We start from the raw sequence: 26,731 nt of genomic DNA on the forward strand, positions 1-26,731 counted from the left end.
TTACAGCCCAGTGCCATTTGAAATGTTTGGTGCCCAACTTGGATAAGTATAGAGATCAAATAGAGGCACTATCCACGTCATAATTGCAAGCATAACCACAGCAACTCCGATGATGTTAATACCCAAACCAGCTTTCACCTAAAGGAGAGGGAAAAGAAAGCAAAGACTGATATCAAGACTGTGAAGAAAGTTTTTTAAATAGTAAAAATCAGATAACAATGTTGCAGAATGATTATCAGAACCCTTAAAGGTGTCTTGCTTAAAACTTACCATGTCCATTACAGTTAAATGACCATATGAAAATACAATGGCGTTGGCTGGGTTTGCTACAGGAAGAAGAAATGCAAAGGAAGTACATAGTGTGGCTGGTATCAAAATGAAAAGTGGGTTCACATGAATGGCTTCAGCCTGCAGAAAGTAAAATAAAAGAGAGAGAAGTGCTGTCAGAGGATACATTTGTTAAATGAAATAAATACAAACTTCTCATATTAGCACAAGCAAACTGTGAACTGACAGATTAAATAGTGAAAAATAACCCTTTTCTGGTAATTCCTTTATAAAACTATAACTGGACATGCTTCAGATGAGAAAAGGTATTTCTAACACAGGACAGTTAATGAGTTAGAGCCACAAAGATGATGAGGGGCCTGGAGTATCTCCCTATGAGGAAAGGCTGAGAGACCTAGGGCTGTTCAGCCTGGAGAAGAGAAGGGGATCTTATCAGTGTTTATAAATATATAAAGGGTGGGAGTCGAGCAAATGAGGCCTGGCTCTTGTCAGTGGTGCCCAGCAACAGGACAAGAGGTAATGGGTACAAACTGGAACACAGGATGTTCCAACTGAACATGAGAAAAAAACTTATTTACTGTGAGGGTGACAGAGCACTGGCACAGGCTGCCCACAGAGGTTGTGGGGTCTTCTTCTCTTGAGATATTCAAAACTTACCTGGACACCATCCTGTATAACTTACTGGAGGGAATCTCCTTTCATTGGGGAGTTGGGCAAGATGATCTCCAGAGGTTCCTTTCAACCCCTAGAGTTCTGTGATCCTGCAACTCTAAATTCATGCATGATTTTTCTCTAATTGCAGTTAAATCACAAAGATGAAAGACTCTTGCAAATATTTTTGAGTATAGCATTTTGAGCATTACAAACAAAATAGTACAAGAGAAACAATTATATTGAGTTGGTATATAATGGGTTGGAGAGATTCAGTGAAGAGATAATTGAATTGTCTTCTATGAGTGCGAAAGAGGATTAGTATGTGTCTAGGCTTGCCAAGAGGCAACGTTATAGACTAGAAGATGACCATGGCAAGATTTGAAGTGGAAGAACTGGGTGTTTTGATAAAAATGATGATAAAATAGAGAGAAGAAGAGAAGAAATGAGGAGTACATCTAAAGTACATCTATTAGCCCTCTCCTCTCTTTGATGATAGCTTGAATATTGTTAGCCATTTTTGCCAAAGATGTGATCCTGAACTAACACTGACAGAGCTAGTCTTTTAAGTCTTTCCGTTATTCTCAAATAGGAATAACAGCTTCTATTTTTGAGTGTTACACTTTTATTCTCACTTTCCTGAATTTACAGCATCTCTTGTAAAGAATCATCAACGAGCTACTCAATGCATACTTCAACACATCAACAAAACAAAGCAACAAACAAAACAAAATAAACAAACAAAAAGCATGAACTATTTTATAGAGACTTCTTAAGAACTGATTCTTTGAGCAGCTACATTATTACATGGATGATAAAGCACATTCTGGTTAAAAACATCCTCTATTGTACTCACCAAAGGAGACAGTATGGGCAAAAATATTGTAATGGTGGCTGGATTGCTGGCCACTTCCGTCACTGAAGTGACAATAAGACATGATATCAGGATAACCAGCCACAGGGGTAATGATCCAAGAGGGGTCAATTTATTTGCTACCCAGGCAGAAAGTTTTGAAACCTGCACAAGGAATATGACAGTGTTTGTTTTATAAAACAATGAACAGAAAATTACAGTTAAAATGTATATAACAAGAATTTACTCATCTATTAATTGTGATGTATTTGTATAAAAGAGAAAAAAAGCTAAAATGTTTTCCAGGTTCCTACCACATGTTTTTAAGTTTGTTTTTTTTTTTTTAAAGTCACTGTTGTTGTGTAAATACTCAAGCAAACTACTTCCCATTTATTTATACTTGCACCTTTGAGAAGATTAGAAGAGATGTACTCAGAAAATTTGTGATGTTCATACACTGGGCTTCATAACCAGAGCCTGGGAAGAAATCTGCTTGATTTACTGGAAAAGGCAGCAGTACTCCACATAGGAATCACCTCAGAAAACTCTGGACGATTCCTACCACCATCAGGATTTAATTTAAGCAAATAATAAATAGTAATCATCACTGCATGTAGTGTTTGAAGACAAAGAACACTTTTCTTTATTTTTAACTCTGCTTTCTGAACATCTTGCATATTCGCAATTATCCTGTTCAGTATCACTTCTGAACAGTTTGCTAAAATAAGCCTATAATCTTGAATCCACGGCATGACTGAATTCCTTCTGATGTGGGTCATGCTAATTGCTCAGTATCATCTATAAATTGCATTACCTCACAGCCGTCTGCCAATGCAAACCCGCCACCAACAAGAATAGCAATTTCCCAGGGCATGCATGACTGAAATTCCTTCCAAGTAATCAGTGGAGTGTAACCAAAAGCAGCTAGAAAAAAACAAAACAAAACAAAAAAACCCAACATTTAAAAAAAATCTTGAAAAATGTCTTGAAATAATTTCTCTGAAGAAATATTCTGAGATAAGAATATTCTCTTGGGAAATATTCTGAGGCAAACTCTAATTATTGTAACTTGAAGAAAATCTTTAAGAAGAAAAACAGATACCTCCTGGCACCTGCCCTAAACTATCTCAGCTTGACAATGACAATTAGAACAGTTTCTACCAGTAGCACTGGCACTTCTACCTGGAAGACAGCTATGGGATATCAATAAGATTAACTTATTTAGTAACATTGTACTGTTCAGATTACTGAGCAAACTCTCTTTCATTTAGTCTCATTTAGGGTCTGACCTTACTTTCTCCAGGTTTCATTGATGTCAGTATTAGAACTGAATGCATAAAGAGAACAATCCAGAAGTACACCTTAACGGAAGTAAGTTCTACTTAAGGGGATAAAAATAGGAACTGACTAATTTTCCATTTTGAATTTCATAGGGTATATAAAATAAGCATAACACTTTCAAAATAAATCCAGCCCTGCCCTGTGTAGCCCTATTCAAAGCTCATAGCAGTCAATGGAAAACTGGTTTCCACTGGACTTGGAGATGTGTAGGCAGCAGGATGCTGTGCAGCACCAGCTCTTGCTGCTCACATTGCCTGAGAGTTGCTTCAGGCTTCTTCTAGGACAGGGATGCTTTACAACTCAGTAAGGCATTATTCTGCATTGAAGCTGTAACATTAGTATTTAAGAACATTCCTTGACAGAATGCAATTAATTACATTTACGGATACCTTGTGTAATAGAATCCATGTCAAAATATACTTAACTGCTTTCACCATTTGAAGTCTTAGTCAATGTTTTTGCTGGAATAACAAAGAACAGGAGGCCAATCACCAAGGCAGTTGTTGAATCCGTAGCATAGCCTTTATATCTAAGTTAACAAGAGTAACACAAGAAAAAGACATGTAAGTAGATATAGCCAGGACAATAGTCTGTTATTGCGTGTTCGTGCCCAGGTGCAGGCAGTGGGCCTGCAAGGGTCTATCTGAGGAGAGGGTGAGGTTGCCCCATGCCAGACACATGGGCCCAGCAACCAAAATGGTGGCAGCTCTGTGAAAGTAGATTTAAGGAAGGGCAAAGCACCTCAGAGAGTGAGATGTGAAGGAAAAAAAAAAGGTGTGAGATGCAGCCCTGTGAAAATCAAGGTCAGAAAAGGAGGAGGTGCTGCAGGTGCTGCAGCACAGATTCCCCTGCAACCCATGAAGGAAAGCATGGTGGAGCAGAGGAAAAAGATGTGAGGAAAGATGAGCAAAAAGGAGCTCTTATGGACTTACTACAACCCCATTTCCCCTTCCCCTGTGCCATTCAGAGTGGGAGGTAATGTCAGGGACAGAAAGAGTAAATTTGAGCCTTGGGAAAGGGAAGGAGGAAAGTGTTTTAAGTTGTCATTGTTTCTCATTATCCAAATCTGTTTTAATTTGTAGTAGTAAATTAAATTATTTTTCTCTCATCTTGAGTCTATTATACCCATGGTGGTAACTGATAAGGGGTATCCTTGTCATTATCTGCACTCATGAGCTCTTCCATGGCATTTTCTCCCCCTCTCTTGTTGAGGAGAGAGGCTGAGAGAGCAGCCAAGTGGGTATCTGCAAGCAGGTCAAGGTCAACCCACCACATCCACAGAATTATCATGTCAGACCTCTAAATCAATCTGTGTCCTGAGGAAATGTGTTTTACTTTGTCATACAGAAATAAGCTGAAGGAGGGAAGTGTTTGGAAATAGCTGGTGTTCAAACTCATTTTCATAGCTCAATGGTAAATTAAATAATTTTAATATGCTTCTGTAGTAGATCCAGTCCAATAGGCCCGGAGCACAGTGCCTAACCATGGAGGATGATGTTCCTGTAGCTAAGAAAACACAGCAGAGCTGTATCATCATCCTCCCTTGTCTGTCACCTCTGGGGTCTTAGACACAAGCTCCATATTTACTGTGATAATTTCCTGTGGATGAAAACTCATTGCACCAGTTCTTATATTGGTACAATTTCCTTCAAACTTGCACAGAGTAGCCACAAGATCAGGCAAAGTGAAGAGCTGCCATCTAGGGCTGTTTTAGCACCTCCATCTGATTCTGTTACAAATTGATAGATGGTAACAAATCCCATCTTATTCAGTCAAGATAGTCATTCAATAAAATACAAACTTTGCTGAAGAAAGCTAAACCCAACACTTTTTAAGTTCTATATTTTTATACACTTTCTGTAAATTATTACTTTTCCAGAACCAGTGCATTTGTCCTCTCAGTCTCATATCGTACACCTTCCTGCACATGCAGCTGTAATAGGTATAAACATAGCTTCCCAGAAGATTTCAGGCTTTTCATTGAGTAGAAAAGATCATCCCCTATTACAGGTTACAAATGTATAATCTAATAGTTCCTTTTGCTTCAACAGTGTTAGGGGAGATTCACAGAACCTTAATGTGCATCGCACACTGACTCAGTGTGGTGAGGCACCAGCAAAGGCTGCCCAGAGAAGCTGTGGATGCCCCATTCCCAGAGGTGCTGAAGGGTGGCACCCACAGCAGGGGGGTTGGAACTGGATGCTCTTTGAGATGCCTTCCAACCCAAGCCATTCTATGATTCTGTGAGTATATGAGATCACAGCCAGTATGGCTTTAGATAAAACTGTCTCAAACGGTAACTGCCATGAAAGGTGAAGTGGCTCTCTAATATATTTTGTCTCCTGTTTTCTCTTGTCTGCTAGCACTGAGGATGCTTTTAAGAAAAACAATGTATTATTTTGTAATGGTATCTAAAGGCAGAGGGTTCTGCTGTTATGACACCTTTTGCCTAGGTCCAGGTGCACGGGGGCTAAAAAGCAGAAAATTCTTCTTCTGGCATCCTATCCTGCATTCTTTGTTGGACTTATGAAAGAAAATAGATTTAGACATAGACACAAATCATGCTGCTACATTCTCCTCTGCAGCTTTATTCTCTCTGCATAGTTCCGTTACTCATAAAATCACAGAACAACTGAGGGAAAGAACCTCTGGGTCCATCTGCTACAACCCCTTCTCCAGCAGGGACACCCAGAGCTGGGTACCCAGATCCATGTCCAGATACATTTTGAAGGTAGTAGGCTTCACAACAACTCTGGACCCAGTGCTCCAGGGTTGGCCTCACCAATAGAGGACAAGGATCACCTTCCTCAGTCTCTGACAATACTTTGCCCAATGCAGCCCAAGATACTACTGGCCTTCGCAAGGACCCCCAGGCCCTTTTCTGCTGAACCACCTTCCAGCTGGGCATCCCCCAGCATATATTGATGTATGGAGGCATTTCTACTCACAAGCAGGACTTTGCCTGCTCCTTGTGCAATTTTGTTCACAAAAATTAATTTTTCCTCATGCCACACCGTTCTGAGAAAGCCTGCTTGGGACACAAACACAATATCCTAACCTTCAATCTTACTTTTTATGGAGATACACGTGACAACAGACAGCAATTCTTCTATGGTAACTGAATTTTGAGGTAAACATTTTTCAAAGTCCATTTTTTCCAAGATGTAAAACAACTGCATATACAACATCTACCTGCTTGTAAAACCACAAATCTGATTGCCCTATAAGTGAAAAGTCCACTGGTTAGTGAAAATTCAATGTTACTCTAACTGATATCATTGTAGAGAAAAAGACTATTGGCAAAAGTACATAGCGGCCTTGTCTTAGCAGAAAAGACAAGAATAAACCCTAGAAAAATTGTATATACCCACAGGCACTAACGTGAGGAAGAGTGAAGGAAGTCCAACTTGTGTGCATCAGGTGCAGCCCACTGTTGCAATTTTAATTTCTGACGAGGTTTTTAAAGTGTTAGCCAAGGGCCAACTTGAAATTCATCTAATTGAAGCCAGTATCCCACAGCCTGGAATCGAGCCAGGACACAGTTGGAAACTGCTGTAGCAGAAGTAATGTGTGACCCTCGGCTGTCAACAGATGGAGAGAAAACAGGTATTTTTACCCTGCACTTCCCTCTGTAATATTCTAAACATTGATTAAATCATCCTGCTATCTTCCTAAAGGAAGATAGGGAGGTAACTGGGGCTCTGGGCACAGCAATGTCTTTGATAGACTTACAAAATTTCCATGAGAAAAATTAACTTATAAATGTAACATAAGTTGGAAAAGCATTGACATAGTATGGCCAACAATGCTTCTTAAAAATGAGCTCTACTCAGTACTGATATAGCATAATCATGGATCAGAAAAGCCTTATGTTTCAAAAGCTAGACCTTAAAAATGGAGATGATAACGTCATTAAATATCAATCTTTCTGCTGGGTTCAAAGAAATCTGTCTGTATTTCAAAGGGGTATTCACTGGCTTGTGAGGATGAACAGAAGGGGCTGAGAATGTGGCTGATAGGATTGGAGTGAATTTGTTCCTTAAAGCAAAACTTAGAGCATTCCACGTAGTTTGTAAAAAAAAAACTTGTAATGTGACATAATTAAACCAGGTAAGTATATCCCTAAAGTACCTATCAGAAGTTTTTAATCTAGCAGAGAAAGACAAGAACAGATGGCTGGAAGCTATATTGAGACATAAAACAAGGTGTAAATTTGTCTTGTTTATTTTGGCAACAGAGATGATTATCCACAAGACCAAACTCAAAGAAAGCAGTAAACTCCACAATATGAGGAACCTATATTTTTCCACCTGGAAATCAAGCCTGGTTGCTTTCTGGGAATTCATTTTCTAATAAAATAAATCTCTACCAGGCTTGACACACAGAACAATATAGCTGCTTCTGATCTTCAGCATGCTATTACACATGCTATTAGGTGAGGTGACAGTACTCTTTGGTTCAAGACCCTGGGAGTGTGGTGGATACTACCTATGTCCCATTGGCCTAGAGGGTATTTTAGCTCTGACATTTCAGCTTTGTTCCTCCAGTCTAATAAACAATCTCATAATAAGGCCAAAGCTCATCTCTGCAGGTGACAGAATTTCCCTGAGACAGGCTCTAGACTGGAATAAAATCCTGTGTATAAACCTGCAATAAATCCTGTAATAAACATAAAGGAAGAAAACACTTTGTTACAATTGCTTTCTTTAGCATGTAATTAAGGAAGTTGTGCACATGCTTGTCACTATACTAAAATCCAGAAGTTTTTTGTGTTGAGGCATTAGTGAACAAATGCATGAGATATGTAAGCCACAGCTCTTGCACTGTAGAAGCCCCTTGGGCATTACAGAGATGAGTGCTGACTCTGCAAGGCCCTAATCCATTGATATAGGTCTTTTGCCTCTTTTTTGCTTTGTTGAAACATGATGGCTCACTCTAACTATACTTTTGTTGGCTCTCTGTATCCTAACCGGGAAGTTATCAGCTGATCAGAAAAGTAAAATCATAAATTCCAGATATGATGCCTAGTAATGCAAAAGATTGGTAATTTAAAGCTATCTAGAAATAGGAAAAGCCTGAATAGTAAGAAATAATTCTTTTTTTTCCCTCTTAAATGTTTTGTTAGAGATTAACACAGGTCTTGTTTCTCCTCAGATTACTTCACAGAAATCATAAGATGATTCATCCTTATGTGACTTGGCATATACTTGCATTCTCTCTCAAGGAAAACATTAGAGGCACCCACAAAGTAACATGCCCATGAAGTAACCACACTTATTATACATATGTTTAGCTTTTTCCCTTTCAGTGAACAGAGGTAAACAGACAACTTCAAATAGAGAAAGTGTAGATCTCTGGACTGGAATAATCCATTTGAGTAATAAGGCCCAAACCTGAGAGGTTGTTTACAAGGTCGGTTTTTCAGTATCAGGAGTATTTCACTAAATGGTGCTCAACAAGCACTGAATGTTAATGTGAAGCAGAAAGGGAGGCAAAGCCAGCCTGATTGCCTAGCTGACAGATTGCTTGATTAGGTCAACACTAAAAACCCTTTAAGAACACTGTGATTCATTTGGGACACTGATCATCAGTTCTATTGTCGTGGTGCTGATATGATGGAAAACCTGTTCCTTTGCAAATCTGGGCGTAACTAAAAAGTAAATCATTTTAAAACAATCTTAGTTTTTATGCACTTCTTAATGCTATTTTTACACTAAGATATTTTTTCACTTCATTTTAAATATTCAAAGGGCTATAATTATTCCTTGTAATAAGAGAGAGATCCTGAATGATAGGAGAATACTTGAAGAGAGAAGGAATGATGGACACATGTGCACATGTCATTCGTGATGGAGACAAAGAAACACAAAATGGAAGATTACCATCCAAGTCTGATTCTGGCCTTTGACTCAGTAATAAATGCTGACTCTGTAAGGCCCTGAACAGCACAAAGTCCTGCTCCTCCCAGGCCTCCAACTACTTTCCACTACTCTAGAGCAAAATTCAGACCTTTGTAAAAAAAAGGACAAAACCAAAATTGCAGTAATTACAGCAAGAGATCAGGAACTATTACAGTCATCACAGCATTACAGATTTATGTAAGACCAAGCAATTTCTTAGAGGAAAAAAAATGTCTAAGTGATCCTGTGAAAGGGACAGCATAAACAAGCTGCAGCAGAGGGAAAAAGAGAAACGTAATAGCTCCTAAATAGCTCCTGCTTTTTGGCAATTATTTAACTGTGACTTTTCACAAGTTATGTATGAACAAACAGAAATTTATATTAATAGCTAGAGAGCTATCAAAATAGAGGATGTTTGCCTGTACTCACAGAAGTTGGACTGCCAGTAACAGCAGTGGATCAAAAAATCCTAACCAAAGGTAATGTTCTTGTAACTGTAGATTTGATGAGGAAATAGGAAACAGTAACAACAGTCATTATGTCTTCTCCATCACCAGATCAAGTCTAAAAGGTAGGTATAATTACTTTTAGTAGACATTTTGTTTAATCTTGCAATGTGTTTGGGACATTTCAGATGTTGCACGCATACATCTAAGAAATCACTGGAGTTGTACCTATTTTATATATACTACTAAGGTTTTATAAAAATTGGAATCTTTCCAAAATATTAAAAGCATTATTTTTAATATATTGTCAAGAAAATAAGATATGCGTTTAAAACACAGTGCTGCTCGTGTCAGTGTGTTAAAAAGATTACTTACTTTGGGAAAAGTGAAGACCAGCCTGGAAAGAAGCCTGGATCTCTGGTAAACCACAGCAAGGTCATTAAGATGAATAGGACAAATGTAACAATTTCTGGGTAGCTATAGCAGAAAAACAATGGGTTATATATTTTCTTGAGTTCACATTTGGATTTACTTGTTCTTGTTTGCTAATTTGAAGTGTGACAAACCTCATTGGTCCAAGCTTCTTGTATTCATCCTGAATCACCTTTGCTGAAGCCTCTTCTCTGGCTGTTCTTTTCTTGCCACACTTGAACATATTTTTAAAACTGGAATGTTAATCAACAATATTGAAGGAAGAATTAACAGTGTATACAGAAGAAAAAATGTCCACTCTTTTCAGCTAGCACTTTACAAAATAAGTTTTTCACTTTACAATGCAGTTTCTCCCATTTAATTATCACATACTAAACTGAATATGCTGGAATTAATAGACAAAGTCCACTGGGAAATTGAAATAGGCAGCAATTAAATGTGTCCTGCTATTGACTAGCTCATTTGTTTTTTCCTGTAACGTGTCTAGGACATTTCAGATATAGCACACAGGAAGGATGAAGCTTTAATCATGGGAACTAATTGAATCAATCAAATGCACAACGTATCTATGTAATGAAATTCATCCATGATTTTGCTTTACTCTGCTTTTTTGATGAAAAAGTTAGTAATGTGTGAGTAGCCTGCATACTGATCAGCAGAATAGTTGCTACAAGCTAGGTTTTCATTCTCACAGTGTTAACAAGAACACTATCAAATCTGTCAAGCAAAACGAACACATAAATGTTCAGATATGGAGTGGTAAGCTTGAGATGATATTACATCTGCTTAAGAGCAGGCAATCTCAGTCTTCATCTCTTGTACCATACAGTCATCTCTTGTAGCCATGAAGCTGTGGAAGATAAGGTCCCTATCATTAACTCTGCAGGGTGTGAATGAAATCATGGAGAACAAGGCTTTGAAGAATCAGCCAGAAAGGAATAGTCCTCTACCAAACCTTAAAAGCACAAGATTCCATGGGAGGAAAAAGCATTCCACCATCATTTTGGAAAAAATAAGAACTTCCTTAATTTACATTCAGAATTGTAGTCATCCAGCTTATAAAGCCGGTATTACTCAAGTATTCAAGTCAATCCCTGATGCCAGTGAAGAGCAATGTTCTGGATGTCTTTCCCATTCTCAGGTCTTAGGCTAAAATTCATGTAATTTTCATATTCTTTAAGCTTGCATGCATGCACTACTTAACGATGATGTGTGTATGCTTGAGGGGGAAAGATATGATTTGCAATATGGACTTTTCATAGTGGGCTGAGTAGTCAAGGATCTTTATTTTAGAGAATTCTTGTTTCCTCCAGAGACACAGCTATATTAATCAGAAATGCAAAATCACCGTTGCTGAGTTGTCTTTCTATAAACCAGTTAAGCTTAGATACAATATTTGATCCTGGTACATGATATTTTATATCATACACTTTCAGCTTTATTGATTACAACATCTACTTACTCAAATCCAAGGAAAAGCCACTGGAGCCAGACCCAGCACAGCAGCAGAATAACAACTGCGATGGGGATAGAAAAGACAAACCAAGATCCAAAATTGATGCACTGGCAACCTGGATAACGTCTGGATTAAAGTGAAAAAGAAAAACCCAAACCACATTTAGTTCAATTTGGCAAGAAATAAAGACCTGTGAGAAGTACCAGAAAGTCCTACTGCAAGACAGTGCTTTTGGTTGGCAGCTGCCTTTAGCATGAGGTGGCCTCTGGTGTCATCTTCCTTCACCCTCCCATTCTGTTCCTGATCATCAGAACTACTACAGGACCTGGCCCTGCAGCTGTGCCACAGTTATTTAAGCATCCGATCAGCAAAAGGTCTGTGCATCTTCCTCTTATCTAGATGTGTCTCACCTGAGTTGAGGAGGCAAGGAAGAGCCACTCACAGTATTAAGGGCCTTTGAGACTGCAAAGAAACAGAACTTGAAGAAAATTTGGTCTCTGAAAGGAGACTTTTAGCACAAGCAAATATATTTGAATTAACAGGCTTTGATGAACTTAGAAGAGAGCAGCAGAGAGTAGTCAACACTGAGATATTTATTATTAAAGGTTCCAAAGGGGATTAAATCTCATTAGAAACAAATTTATTTCTACTACTTTCCAGGAGAGGTGGAGAATGTTGATTTGTCAGTGGATTGTTTCTCCATTTGAGTTGTCTCTATGATGCTGTCATCATCTACTGTTTACAGATGTTTATCTAACAACCAGTAATCTTCCTGCCACTTGTATTTAAAAAGAAAGAGAAAGTTTTCTGAAATAAATACATTTACTCTTTAAAGAGATAGATGCCAGATAGTCAAAAAGGGCAGTTAAATGAATTGTGCTGTAGTTGGCCAATTTACTCTTTGAACAGAATTTTCTCCATCTTTGAGCCCCTCCAGCTCTGCTGAGAGAGTTTTCTGCTAAAAGTAAGAAAATTCTAACCTTCTTCCTTGGTGCAAAAATTGGATGAAAGGGAAAAACAATGTCCAGAAGGAGGCTGCAATGACTATTTCCAACTATTATCCCATCTTTTGTATTTCACGCCTTGCCAGAAGAAAAGGAATTGTGATGGCCACAGCAGTCACTGAGGTGATACAGACTTATTACAAATGTTACCTCATGTGTTGCACAATTTCTTAAGACTTATCTATATTTTTATGATGTTCACGTACTTTGCAATTAATTAAAGTGGCAGTTGAGACAGAAGTGAAAGTCCTATGCACTTCTTGAGATGGATGTTCTAAATTCCAACTGTGCATAGCGCTGAGATAGTGAAACTTGAAAAGTCATTAGGCTATCACATACAATTTATTGATTACATGGCGATTTAGCTTTTATTACATAATTAGCCACATCTATTCCTGAATGTACAAATTCCAAGATAGGAAAATATTGACGTCAGCACTGCAGTGTCCTGGCATTTAATCACTTGCTAAATTTCATGATCTAATGTCCTCAATTATGTGTGATATTAACTTACAGAACAACAAGCTCTTGAAAATTTCATCCTAACAAGTTAATTTCTTTATAAAATGTTAATTTATAGTAGTCAGATTTCACAATAACTGAATATATTTAAGCATTTATAGTAATCTTGATTAAGTTATTTAATCTTCATTTTGATAGCAAACATTCCTGGGGTAGATTGGTTAAGAAAGTATATATTACATAGCACTGGCTGGATTATCTGTTACAGTTAGATTACAGGTCTTGCTTGAGGCAAGGATGGAGAAGACACACTGAACTCATTTCATTGTAGCATTTGCTCTTCTTCACGCACAGGAGAATGTAGTTTTCTCCTTGATGCTATATTTTCTGGTGACTATTTCCCTCTGAAACCTTCTCTCAGTCTTCTTCTGCCTCTGCTTCTAGGATCCCTGGCGCCACTCTGATATGGCCCAGCTCCACACCTTGACTTGTAGCTCAGGAAAAACTGTTTGGTCGTGTAAAAGAGCTGTGAGAAAGTCTGTACAGCAATATAAGATAGATAAAACTGCAGCTATGAGCTATCTGACAGGCTGCAGCAACCTGAACGACTTCACAGGAAAAACACCTCTAAGAAAAAGGATAAAATAATAAACAGCATTAAAATATGGAGTCAGAAAAAGGGACAAAAGATCTGTTCAGAAAACAATGAGGTCCAACCTATCCCATTCTCTCGGCAAATAGAAGCTTCTGGGTGTCTTATGGAAGTGATGAGCAGATTAATGCTTAGCTGTTTAATGGACATCTTCTCAGTATCACAGTCTATATTGTGTGTCTCTATGCATGCAATTAAAGAATGAATAGAGTGACCCCATGAGCATCAGTAACAATTCTTTCTTGAAAGGGAGCCCTTATGGCATAAGTGTCCAACCTTTTGGCTTGTATGGGCCACACTGTGAAGAGAAATTATCTAGGGCTGCGTCTACAAAAGCTGCTCTGAAGGTACTGCTTCCTATTTATTTCCACGGAGACTACAACAGATACAAAGAGCACAATAACACTATCTAATAGAGCAATTTCTCAGCCCCAAAATGCTCTTCTTCTGGAAAATACTCATTGAAAAAGTACATCCAGCCAAAAGCCATGACATGAATGAGGGGTGACTGTGAAGCAAGGGGCACTCCTCTCTGGTAAGAGAGAGATCATGAAAATCTGGTAAAGCGATATAGCCAGATTTTGGACTGCAACTCTATACATTTCATTTGAAAATTGCAAGTGATGTATTTATGTCGACTGAAAATGGAGTCACAAATAAACCAAAACATTGATTATTTTTTTCAAGCTTGAAACCTATTCTCCAATTCCTTTATCAAAACCTAAAGGATGGCTGCATATTTTTCACTGTTCACAGGACTGCGTATACTCAGTGTATCAAAATCCATAAACTTGTTTGCCATCAGTTGAGTTAGCACCGCACGGCACTCTGTGCCCTGGTTTTGGCCCAGATGGAACTGACAGCACGCCGATGTTTGGTTGGTGCTGAGCTGCTGCCATGATGAAGTGGCAGCAGAGGGCAGCTGCAGTGTGAGCCTTGCCAGGCTGCACGCAGCCCACGGTCTGTGGTTTGGACATGCCTGCCTTATGGAGTTGGTCTCACTGGCAGAGGTGTTTAGCACTGCATCAACATTGCCACTGTGTGCTTCTGCAGAAATGTCTCCATAGCTTAATAGCATGTCCTAAGTAACATCAGGCTGAGAATTCTCAGAATGGGCTCCTGCTTTACACAGATATACTAGCTTCCTCTTCATCTTTTCATTTGATCAATGAAAAATGAGGGAGGAGGGAGAACGGTGAGCACTGATTATAGCCTACTTCTGACTAAAATCAGGTATATAGGGAGAATATAGAATTTCCTGGTGTTTTTTCACTGAATAGAAAATGTGAGAGCATCCTTGGTGTGTACAGCTTTCTTGCTGAATTGTCTTTCTTATGATGCTTATGATGGGTAAAAATGGACTGCAAATGTGTCCAAGTCACATTAATGGGTCAATTCCCACTTCATTCAGAACATAAATACAATTGAGACCTCGTAGGAGAGCAGTGCAAGACAGTTAAATAGAAAAAATATTTGCACAGTGAGATGGTAGATAGAGCTTAAGTTAAGGATAAGGCTCACTGGTTGTGTAAAGATTAAACAAAAACCTGTGGGGGTGTGACACTGGATTACACACAGTGCTCCATGTCACCCTACATTCCTAGAAGAGGATGAAGACCCAGGCAGAGAACAACAATCTGCTTATTTTTTTCTTGGAGAGGTTGTTAACAGTTAAGACAAACCGGAAAAATAACAGCTGTGAGCCAGTTTGTGTCAAGTTCCCTATGGCTCTGGGCAAATGAGCAAGAGCAGTTCTTAACCCTAGTAATCTATTCTGGATTCTGCTGGGCTGGTGAGTATGAAGCCAGCTTGAACCAGAAATGATTGTATGTTTAAAAGTTTAAGTCTGAAGACTTATAATGCCACAGTCTGTCCTGTTTCTTTGCCCCCCTCACCCTGAAACGGAAAATTTCCATATTGTTTCTCTTGTTGCTGTTTTCACCAGACCTTCTCATAGCACAGACAGATTTACAGACCATACTTCAGTTCTCTTTAGAAGTTTGCTGAAGCCAAATTTAATCAATTCACAGATTGGAAGAAAACCTGTCAGTGACTTGTCTTTCAATGTTTTGCTGTCCTTAATACAAAAATTGGGCAGAGGTTAATAAAACCAAAAAAAAGTTGTTTCCTCCTTTTTTTTTTTCCCTATGTTAGAGTTGTAATGCTTCTGACAGTAAGTAGTGGAATAGTAATAATTTTTAAAAAGCTGTTAAATGAGATCTATTGTTTTTTCAAAACATCTGGCAATTGTAATTTCAAAGTGGTTTTACAGAGAAAAAGAATGTTTTAAAAAAAATGCATCTAAAACCAAGGTGTCCAATTGAATCTCAAGCTTCAGATTGATTTGAAATCATTTGCTTTTTCTTAGATTGACAGACCTAAATTCCTCATTTCAGCAATGCACTGAGCATGGCCTTCTGAAAGTCTCCTAATACATTTTGCTAAGTGGACCTGGACTTAGCTCCTGCTCTACTTAGAAATGAATAATATAAATGAATAAATATAAATGAATAATAATTCTTAGATATTGTCTGTCATGTTAAGCTAATGCCTTCATCTTTTTTGCATACAGCTATTCAAAGGGCAGAGCACCACTCAACCAAAGAATGGCCATCTTTTTTGTGCCTGTATTGGGTGATCACTTACAGGCTTTCCCAGTGTAAGTTAAATGCAACCATCTCTGTAAGAAAAGTAATGAAAAGAAAGTAATAGGATAAAGTACTATGAAATCAAAGGGTAAAATTTCTAATGAATTGTAGGGGAGCCATGTGAGAGCTCAGGAAAGAATAGTTAAAATTCTGGATTAAGAAGAATACAAATAATTTAATATAGTCTCTTACGTATTGAAGTGCTCAGCAAAAATCAAATTAGTCGATGTTCCTGTGATTGTTGTCAACCCTCCAATGGTAGCAGAATAAGCAATACATAAGCACATCACTTTGAAAATCCCACTGTATTTGTCCTCTCTGCTTTTTCTCCCTGTTTCAGCAGGTGGTAGGTTCTGCTTAGTAAGAATATAATAATAATAATCAAGCACAAAAATAGGACTCAAAGATGTCCCAGAACAGTCTATTTCCTGGTAATATAGCCATAAGCTATGTGGTTTGGTTTGCTATTACTACAGTACTCTACTACTTATTCATGCAAAGAAATAGAAAGGAGAGTCAAATACTGAAGTCTTTTGCCTGATCTGCCTCACTCTTTTATGCAGGAACTTCTTTTATATGTACTTTATACTTCTTTTATATATAGCAAGTGATATATAGAGTCTGTTCACTGATTGGTTTAATCAGGCAAAATACATCTGGAGCACAAAATCACTAATGAAATAAATAAATAAATAAACAACTGAATGTATATGTGTATCTACACACATATATACTGTTCACATAAAATTAACTTAATCAATAGCAGTGCTATTAGGTGGAATGAGATTTGGGTTAAAACCAATTTGTACACATTAGCAGCATAAAAATAAAGACAACTTAAGTACCTGTTCCTTTTCTTTTTCGTTTTCCTTTTCAATTGTGCACACAGTGCTCCCCATATCGTTGTCATATCTGGAAAAGCAAAGGTATTAATTGTAATAAACAGATATTCTATGATGCTTTGAAAGTAATGCTACCTATTTTATTATGTCGGCTCACAACATCAGAAGTGGATGTTGGCATACAGGCTCTTATTCATCAGTGGTGAAAATTCAAATAATGGTGACTACATTGAAAAACAACGTTTAGTAGCTGAGAATTTGCTCTATCAAACAGTGTTGCTGTGCTTTTTTGTATCTGTTGTACTTTCCACGGAAATAAGTAGGAGACATTACTTTCAGTCTGATCAATGTACTTAGAAGAATTCTTAAAAGAGAATTTAGGAAATGAATAACCTACCCATTCACTTGTTTTCTTTTCTCTTTCCAGTCACTGTTTTCACTTTGTCCTATATTTTCTGTAAGACATTGACAGGAAAAAGAAATAAGTGCTTAATGATACAGAACTGGAACATCTCCATCAGCTTGTCTCACTCCATGCAACTTTTTATCATCACATGAATAAATTTCAAGTTACTACATGACTCCTATTACCCTAGAATCTCAATCTTCTAATGATGAGAAATCTTCTCCTAAATTTTAATTCATCTGTTTAGTTTAGATTTATTTATATCCAACATTATCCTCAAGTTGAAAGAGCCATTTTCTCTTGCAAACACTGAACCTCCGTGTATTCATATTCTGTAGTCATATTTTTTACCAAACTTAGTTTTACTAGTCTGGGAAAACCATGCTCTTGTCTCCTCCTCTCCTGCTGTATTCTGCACTCGGTCCATCTGAATTCAGCTTGGTGAACGGGAGAGGGCTCATACACAGCAATCAAAGAGATGTCTCTCAACCAAACACATAATGATGCTATTCCTTCCCTAGCCATTCAACCTCATGTTAAAAGGTGTTTTAGCATGCTGCAGAGTGAGAGAGGGCAAACAAAACCTGCCCTGCATGTCTACCGTCTAGCTCCAGTGCCAGGTTAGTGGAGCCATTGGAGCAGGACATCTCCAGCATGTCAGCTTCTGCTTCAGCTCGGGTGATCTGCTGAGCTACAGCCTCCACAATTGGCATCACCATGGCAGCAGCCGAAGTGTTGCTGAGCCACATTGACAAGAAACCACAGCTAACCATGAAGCCCAGAGTAAGCCTGGAAGAGGAGAGAAGAGTCTGTTACCGTTACAGCAACATCTCCTATCACTGCTCTGTTTAGTGTAAACAGAAATCTTTTTCAACAGAAAGCTTGAGTTTACGAAGCACTAAGCATCTTGTAATTGACCTCTGTGGAAACTGATGAATTAGAATGATTTTGATCAAATACATTTTTTTCTCTGAAACATATTTAGTAATATGAGTCAAACACATTTATAAAAGGAAATGGAAGCAATAATGTTTATTCACAGAATGATACTCTACAAATCATCTCTGAAGAAAGATCATCATGCGTATCACAAGCTCAAATGAAAGTTAAAATGGCTAAATTAGTGCTATTAGTGCTGTATTGTACAGGCTGGCTTAAAACTCTGGGCTTATCCCTTAGGGTCAGCCCTCTGGATACCAGTACAGTTGTTGTAGGGAGAAGTATTAGCAATTTAGTAGGTGGCACTTAGTCCCAAGACAGCTATAGAGATTATTTGTGCTTCAATAAATGTTATTTTAAAGAAGGAAGCAAAGGTCATTTTAAGTCTCAGTTGTCTTGGCTCAGCTTGTGCTAAATAAACTTCAAAATAAGAACTGCATTTTACTAGAGTGGCTCTAGTTTATACAAAAAAAAAAAAATGAAAACAAATATTCCATGTCATATCTGGTGAAGTTTGGTTAAGTTTAAAATACAGACCACACTGTCATTTGTAATGCATCTCTTGGAGTTGTAAATGAGAGTACTTCTCCTGACTTTTCATCCCAAAGTGTTGGCAGTGTCATTAGAATCCTGCCACGAATCACCACAGTAAGACAGCAACCAGTAGTGAGGGACTGTGGTGTCACAGCAGTTGCTGAGAAGTCTGTGCAATTTGCAAAGCTCCTTGCTAGATCAAAAACCTTCCCACAGGCTGTCTGTACAGGATTTCATACAAAAATAATGTAAGCAATGCATTATTACATAAAAACAGTTTTCAAAATGCCTCTCATATCTCTCCATTTCAGCTATTAAACTTGTTTGTTCCTCATTAGGGGTACAAAAAGTTCAATACCTTTACACCCTGTCTTTTCTCTGTGCACTTTTAGTTGCTTAATGATGAAACTAGCTTCAGATCTGCAGCTGGTGGACCTAATTAACAGACTGTCAGTGATAATGTGAATCCTGCTAACTTTATTCAGCTTTCAGTTAGGTCCTCAGATTAGTTAGGTCAGGATAAGTGTAGTGGGTATGAATATGATTTTAGAATAACTTGAAAAACATTTTAAAACAAAAGCAACCAAAGCATTAACTAACATCTGGTTTTGAAGACATTTTCAAAATATCATAAATTTCCAATATCTGATGGATTGACGATCAAGCAACCATTCTGTATAACAGTGTGGTGCACACTGAAAAAGATTTAAAAATAACAAAATATATCTTAACCTGTTAACCCACATTTTTTCCAGATTAGTCTTCCTGAGAGTTTATAAAAGATACTCTGCACAAAACCTTAGATAATAACTTCACTGATGCTCAACTCTGCTGTACAATGCACAACCAGTGTTCTAGTGCTAATCCCCATAGGGTTGCAGAAACGTATTACCTGTTAATCTGCTGACCAGATAGCATAGCTCACATGATGAGAAGCCTTCAGGGACTCCTGCTGCCCTACACCCAATACCTCCAAGCATCCTCCATATCCTCTGCTATAGAAGCCTCCTGCAATGACATCTCCATCCTGGGCTGGATGCACCAGTGAGCACAGGCTGGGTGGGGGTTCTTTCTTGTGGCAGTGCAAAAAGAACAGCATGCAGCACTTTGCACGGGCACACTGCTAACAAGCAACAGAGGCCAAGAGACAGGAAGATCCTCTCCTTTAGCAATTGCCTTATCTTGATCTTTATCATAATTAGGAAAACTGAGATAGGAAGGATGCTGCTTTCTCAGAGCTACAAAATGGAACTGCTGCAGGTTTCCTCAGCAGCTGGATGCAGATTTCAGTGTCCACATCAAGATCATCAGCAGTGCTCAGCACACCATCTACTTGTGTTCCCCTTTTCAAGATTTGAACCGAAAGATGGGAATTTAGAATTGATCAAAAAGAGTGTAAAGTAATTAATCCGGAATAGCTCAAGAACAGAACTATTGTCATACAATTGAATAAGAATGTAAAAATTATTGAGAGAAAAAACAACGAAATAAAATACAAAGCTAGTAGCTGTGAAAAATGTGGGAAAAATCAAAATACATGTGATAGTTAAAATTAGGAGAGACTAAGTCACAATGGAATAGAAATACTCCAGTACATCTAAGAAGAGTTATTACATCACCCAAGAGGCACTTCATGTCTTAGACCGAGCTTTCTACTTTTCTAACTTTTTACTTCCCATTACTTTATGTTTCCTGACAAGGAATCATAAGCATTGTTTGCTCTGAAAAGCCATCTTTGCTCTACAGATCTTCTCCAAAGCTTCACTGATGTGCTGCCAGATGAGTCAGGGTGCCTAACACTTTCCTGGGTGCTTGTAAAGCAAGAAAAGTTTTTAACATGCATATATGCTGATAGCAAGTCAGTAGAGTATGTAATTATATATGTGTGTGTGTGTGTGTGTAAAAATTTCCCTCATCACCTCATCCAGCAGAGGAAGTTCTGTTCCTTTGATATTGTCTTCACAAGTAGACAAAAACAAAACAAAACAAAAGCAAGAACAAAAAACCATAGAGACATTGCATTGGGTGTATTTTTCATTTGCCACCTTGGCTTCCATGATTTTTTTTTTTTTCATTTCTTGAATGATTTTTGTGTATTTGTGAAGCTTCCAGAATTTTGCAAACAGTTCTTAAATATAGATGAATAATAATCAGAGCACAGATATTTGGTTGTAGGCATCAGGTATGCACAAACCATCATTAAGACACAGAACCCTTACATTATTCACAGACTCATCAGATTTTTGTTCAGAAAGATGCTTACAACAAACAAAATCACTATAGGGAACTTTCAGTGTTGCAATTAATATTTCAGTGAAATAGTAAAAATGTCACCTACAAATTAATCATATCATTTCAAATATCTACATTGTTTCAGTAGAAAGGAGAGGCTGGATTACTACTGTAGAATGAACAATATGCAATTATTTCTGGAATTCATAGCTTTCAACAAGGATTGTCCTTCAGGACACTGCTTAGCACGTACCATGCAGGGTTCACACCCACCAACATCACCATTTTTAAAGCCACTCTTTTGTGGAAATTCCATTTTTCTATTGATGTTGCCAAACAAATTACTCCCATCAGCAATAGATGAAAGTCTTTAAAATAAGCAGATGCCACCTGAAATAAAATTAAAAAAAAAAAAATTCTTTGTAAATTAAATGATGAACTTCTAGTCATCATCACCATCACCTTCTTAGTATTTGTTATTACCATTTCAATACAGACTGACATTGAAATGCGTGTGGGAAAAAGGATTACTGGTTAAATTTAGATGGTTAGATTTCATTAAATCTCTTAATTTCATTTAATCTAAATAATGGTGTGTTAAGTTGCATAGTGTTAAAGCCTAATGAAAAGCAAGACTTGTGCTAAACATCCTAAGATTGTCAGCCACATCTAACATACAATCCAGCCAATGAAGTGCTGCCAATCCAACAGATAAAAGAACAGTTTTAAACGTAGAAATTTACAATAAGATCATCTGTGGTGTCATCTCTTTGACATGAAGATGGATACTCAGCATTTTGAACTTGGAGTCTTTATTGTATCCTATCACTTCTGTAGCATTAAAGATATTTTTTACTTCTATCTAGCATTTTCTTACTGACTGGCATCTAAGTACTGACTAACAATCTAGAAAAAAATATTAAAACCAAAGATGAACAAGTCCTGAGGACAAAGTATGTGAGCTTGAGGTAGGCATATTGAGACTGGCACTTATCAAATCCATGGATGAACCCTTCAGATTCTTTCTTCAGACATTTTGACATTGAAATATTTAGTATTACAGAGGGAAAAAAAAAAAAAGGTTACCTCCTTGGATCCCATTATACCAAACAATGGGAACATAAAGGCAGGGAGTAAAGCTGAAACAGCCAGAGGCAAAGCTTCTGTGAGCCAAAAGATGGCAACTACAAACAGTGTGTATGCACATTCTGCTTCCTAGAATACAAAAAGCACTGATAAGAGCAAGTTCACGCAGGAAAAAAATCACAACTGCACTAAGTCTGGCTATGTCAGCTGAAAGGTTACCTAGATGTGTAACAGGTGTGACTTAAGGGAGATGGATTCAGAGTACATTTTTGCTATTGGTAATCTTACTAAGGTACGAAACTGTATGCAATTAGTTTTAAAGAATGTCTTCAGCGACGGTAAAATTACTTAAATTCCACCTCTTATGAAAGAGCAGAAAGACAGCTGCTTTTTTCCTTCTTTTCCTTCAAGCCTACTTAACCATGTAGGTAATTCTGGAGTCTTCTCTGACAATTAAAGTTGCATACAGAACGCCACATTTAAACCTCTTGGAGTATTTGCAGTCAATAATAGGTCAAATTTTGGCTCCACTGTAATCAATGAGATTTTGTCATCAGTATCTATGATGTGAGGATAGCATCTAATATGAAAATCAGAGAAAATTTCTCAGGTCATTCATTCCAGTCATTTGCTATCATAAAACTTGATGATGAACTTAACAAAATACACAATCAAATGAAAAGGTAATTGCATCTGTCAATTCAACTCCACTGTCAAACGTACAGAACTGTTTAAAAGTGGCCAAAACGTAAGGGTGAGGACAGGACTGTCAAGGGAGTCCTAGGTGATGTTAAATAAGAAAAGCATTTCCTAAACAAGAAAAAAAATTCAGAACTTCATACAACCAGTATGGAGTCTTAGAATAAACCTGTTGCCTTCTGTGTATTTCTATGAAAACACTCTGAGCTGACCAAAGAAACAAACAAACAAAACAAAACAAAACAAGAAGTCCACAATGCAAACACAATGAAGTAATTCTGAAAAGATCTGAGAATCTCAGGTTTACATAGCAGTGCAAAATAATTACCTCTCACAGCAAGTCACTTACTTTGGTTTTGATGATAAGTGGGAGAGGAAGTAAAAGCAGTGGGGTGAGGACAATGAGCAGAAACCTTCGGTAGACCAGGAGGTATTTAAGAATCTTCATGGCTGATGGCTGGTGCTGAACTTTCCTGAAGAAACTGCTGAAAAGATAGGTCTGACTTTAAATAACTAACTCTGATTAATATTTTTCCAAACTATCACCTTTAGCCATTGCTAAAGTGGACCAGTAAAACAAGTTAAAATTAAATCTTGCTCTTGATGGTCTTAGTGACTTTATTAACAGTAGGTTGATAAGATAAGTGTTCATCATAAACCAAGGCTATTTGCCTCTCTCCTCATGACTTTCTCCCTGTGCCCTTCCTCATAAAAAGTCTATGTAGTTGGAACCGGACTTAGGCAACTATATAGCCAAATATTTCAGGTGTTCTCAGAGTCAATGCTGGCATTCTTTGGGAATGCAGCTTCTTTGGCTTCTTTCATATATCTAATGTATGTAGAACATGTGTTCAGGAGCAATTGTGTCATGATGTGGAAATTTATATAAGATAATTTTGCTGGACAGAATTAAGAATATTCATCTCCATGTTTGGATGTTTTCAGAACTTGAAACAAGGTCCTAAGCATCCTGACCTCACTTTGAACTTGGTTTTGCTTTGAAAAAATGCTTGGACTGTATGAGCCCCAGAAGCACATTTCAGCCTTAATCTTTCTATTGATTCCATCTGTTCAGAATTTGAAATACATGAGAACAATAGCTTCTCTTGCCTGTCAAGAAGCACGTGATTGTTTTCTCATCTTCTTTTATTTGGGGAAAAATAGGATAAAGCATTCCATGTATATCACATAAAACTTTGAAGAATTCTGAGAATGGTAGAATTTTCAAGACAATAAAAAATGAATACAATCTATTGCTTGATTTTCCTGCTTTCAATAAAAGAAACATAGCACAGTGTTTGTTATACAACAGAATAGCATCAAATATAGAAGAAAAGATAGGAAAGAGGTTTGCACACAGTCTGTGGGTGAAGATCAAAAGGGGAAAAACACACTGTTTCATGCTCAGGATCTAAAGTGAAGTAGAAGACTGAAAGAGGAGGCATGAAGGAATCCTTGAGCTACCTTCTGAAACATGAAAAGGCCAGTTAATAAGGTAGATTTTTGCTATCCATATAACTTTTGATTATATGGATCCATTGTATCAGGATACAGACAGCACAAGTGCTGAGATTACTAGTGTTGGGGACAAAGTTTTAGTTTCTGAAGATAGGACTTTGTTTTTGCTAAGAAAGCAGTATTTCAAGCCCGGTGGTAAGAAATTGAAAACCCAAAGATGGAAAATAATTTGGAGGTGAAAGCAATCATGAAATGATAGCCTTTGCTAATTCACAGAAAGAAAAAAATTGGGAAGATAGGCTTGGCACAACTCAAAGAACTGAGACCGAGACATCTTGAGAAGATAATGTACGGGATAAAGAAGTTCTGGTGAATTAGTAGTTCTTGAAAAGATCTATTCTAAGTACATAGTTGTAAACTATCCTAATGTAAAGAGTTCAAAGACAGTGAGCACAGAGGTAAACTATGGTACCAGCATCACGAAAGCTTAAAATATCCAGGAATTTCAAATGAATTGTTTGAGATTTGGGAAAAAAAATGATTTGTGTCTGAGAACAACTGTAAAGGAACAACATAAAGATGGGAGAATAAATTTGGGTAGATTACAACATATTTCAATCGTAGATATCAAGGAAAAATGTCAGAAGAAAAAAACAGTGGAGAGGGATTTAGGAAAAAGAAGGGAAGGCAAACTGCAGACAGTTTGGAATATTCAACATATTTTTTGCTTGAATATCTGCAAAAGTAAATGACAGTCAATTCTCTCATGAAATTATTTTTGATATGGAAAAAGGAATGCACTGTGAGCATGGTGCTAGTGAAAGAGTTGAAAATTTAGACTTTAGATATGTATTTAAGTCAACAGTTCCAGAAAAATTTCACCCATAATTCATTGGTGAGAATTCATGCAGTAATCTGAGAACTGCTTTGGAATATATTTTAATACATTCTGAAGTGCCATATATTTGAAAAACTGTGGAGGTTTACAAGTTCCTAGAAAATTGGTCAGGCACACATGAACTGAAATTTGGCTAAAATACCTCATGTAAAATTTTCTTCTCTTATGGTATAACTAGCTTTGCAATAAAACATCAAATAAAGATTTCATTTTATTACACTTTTTAGAGAAACTAAGAGAAATCCACAAACAAGCACAGAAAAAATGCTCAAGGGAAAATTACATTTGAGTGAACAGCTGGTAAAAAAAAAAAAGTTGTTCTAGAAGAGTACTTAGGAGTGTACAAAACTTTCCCTGTTGCCAGGATCCAGAAACAAATAAGGATGTTGAAAGCTGATTAAAAGGACCTTAAACATACATCTGTGCATGGGGTGAGGAAAGAGGTTCTAATGTGATCTGAGATATTATTGTTAGCAGCACTGAAAAAAAAAAAAAAAAAAAGAAAGGTGAACTTTGGGGAGAGAAAGAATATTTGTCATCACACCAGTCGCTGTATAGTCTGTGTTGGTACTGATCCTTCACCCCCTTTCCCTCTTGTATACTTTATTTACATCTGTTTAGTATTGAGACAGCTGTGGACGATTTCCTTGTGTTTTCTCAGTAACCAGTTTGACTTTTGCAGTTTATCTTTCTAGACTTTGAGAAGGCCTGTGAGGCTGTGATACTTTTATGCCAAAGCTTTGCCCAAGTTGGCTGTGTTTGCAGCTCAGCTGAGGACCAATATTTCTCCTTCATTCTTAATGACACGTTGTCTGAGGCAACACAGCAGATGAAGTTTTTGAAAAAGGGGAGAAGAGGAATCCAGATTTTCCTGAAAGCTGGTTTTGCTGTAAAACGAAGTAAGGTCAAAGGATCTACATAACAAAGAGTTTGGGGAAAAAAAAAATATAGCAAAATTAGCATTTGTACTTCTCAATAGATATGATCAATAGTATAATAACCAATTAACTAAGTAACAAAAAAGAAACCTCAACTTTTCCAGGCATTGTGGGATTCTGGAGAATACATATTCTAGGTTACAGTCAGCTTGTGAGTTTTCTCTATCAAGTGAGTTGAAAAAACTATTTGGCAACAAATATCATCAAAAGATATGCCCAAGTCTTGAACTGAATAAAGTCAATGCACATATTAAGAAAATCTTACAGTCGTGGCCCTTAAACAGAGCAATATTTGCATATATATCAAAGGAAGACAGGAAAGAAAGTGGTTGTTAACAAGGATTCACTGCATACTGTCGGATTCAGTGCAGGTGATATGGAATAAGGGGTGTAGATTTTACTGACTCTGATTGGGCTGGAGTTTTCTTCCCAGCAGTTTATATGGTGATGTGTTTTGGATTTGTGACTAAAACAGCAGTGATAGCATACCAGTGTTATAACTGAGAAGTACTTGTAGAGCATCAAGACTTTCTACCTTGTCCCAGTCTGCCCTCTCAGAGCGTAGA

General features: G+C 37.5%; 1 protein-coding gene across 1 annotated transcript; it reads right to left on the reverse strand.

Moving 5' to 3' along the window:
• SLC13A1 (solute carrier family 13 member 1) lies at positions 1 to 23,319 on the reverse strand (the record flags this gene model as incomplete). Its single annotated transcript, XM_079536828.1, has 15 exons — positions 1 to 138; positions 271 to 408; positions 1,796 to 1,957; positions 2,607 to 2,716; positions 3,559 to 3,662; positions 9,855 to 9,956; positions 10,046 to 10,144; positions 11,374 to 11,493; positions 16,326 to 16,489; positions 16,979 to 17,045; positions 17,373 to 17,430; positions 17,983 to 18,170; positions 21,340 to 21,476; positions 22,173 to 22,301; positions 23,221 to 23,319. 15 exons carry the CDS (start codon positions 23,317 to 23,319, stop codon positions 1 to 3), a joined length of 1,815 nt encoding a protein of 604 aa, XP_079392954.1.
• Positions 23,320 to 26,731: the final 3,412 nt, after the last annotated feature.

The sequence above is a fragment of the Tetrao urogallus genome, assembly GCF_951394365.1.
Source record: "Tetrao urogallus genome assembly, chromosome: 1".
In the NCBI taxonomy this organism is placed as follows: domain Eukaryota; kingdom Metazoa; phylum Chordata; class Aves; order Galliformes; family Phasianidae; genus Tetrao; species Tetrao urogallus.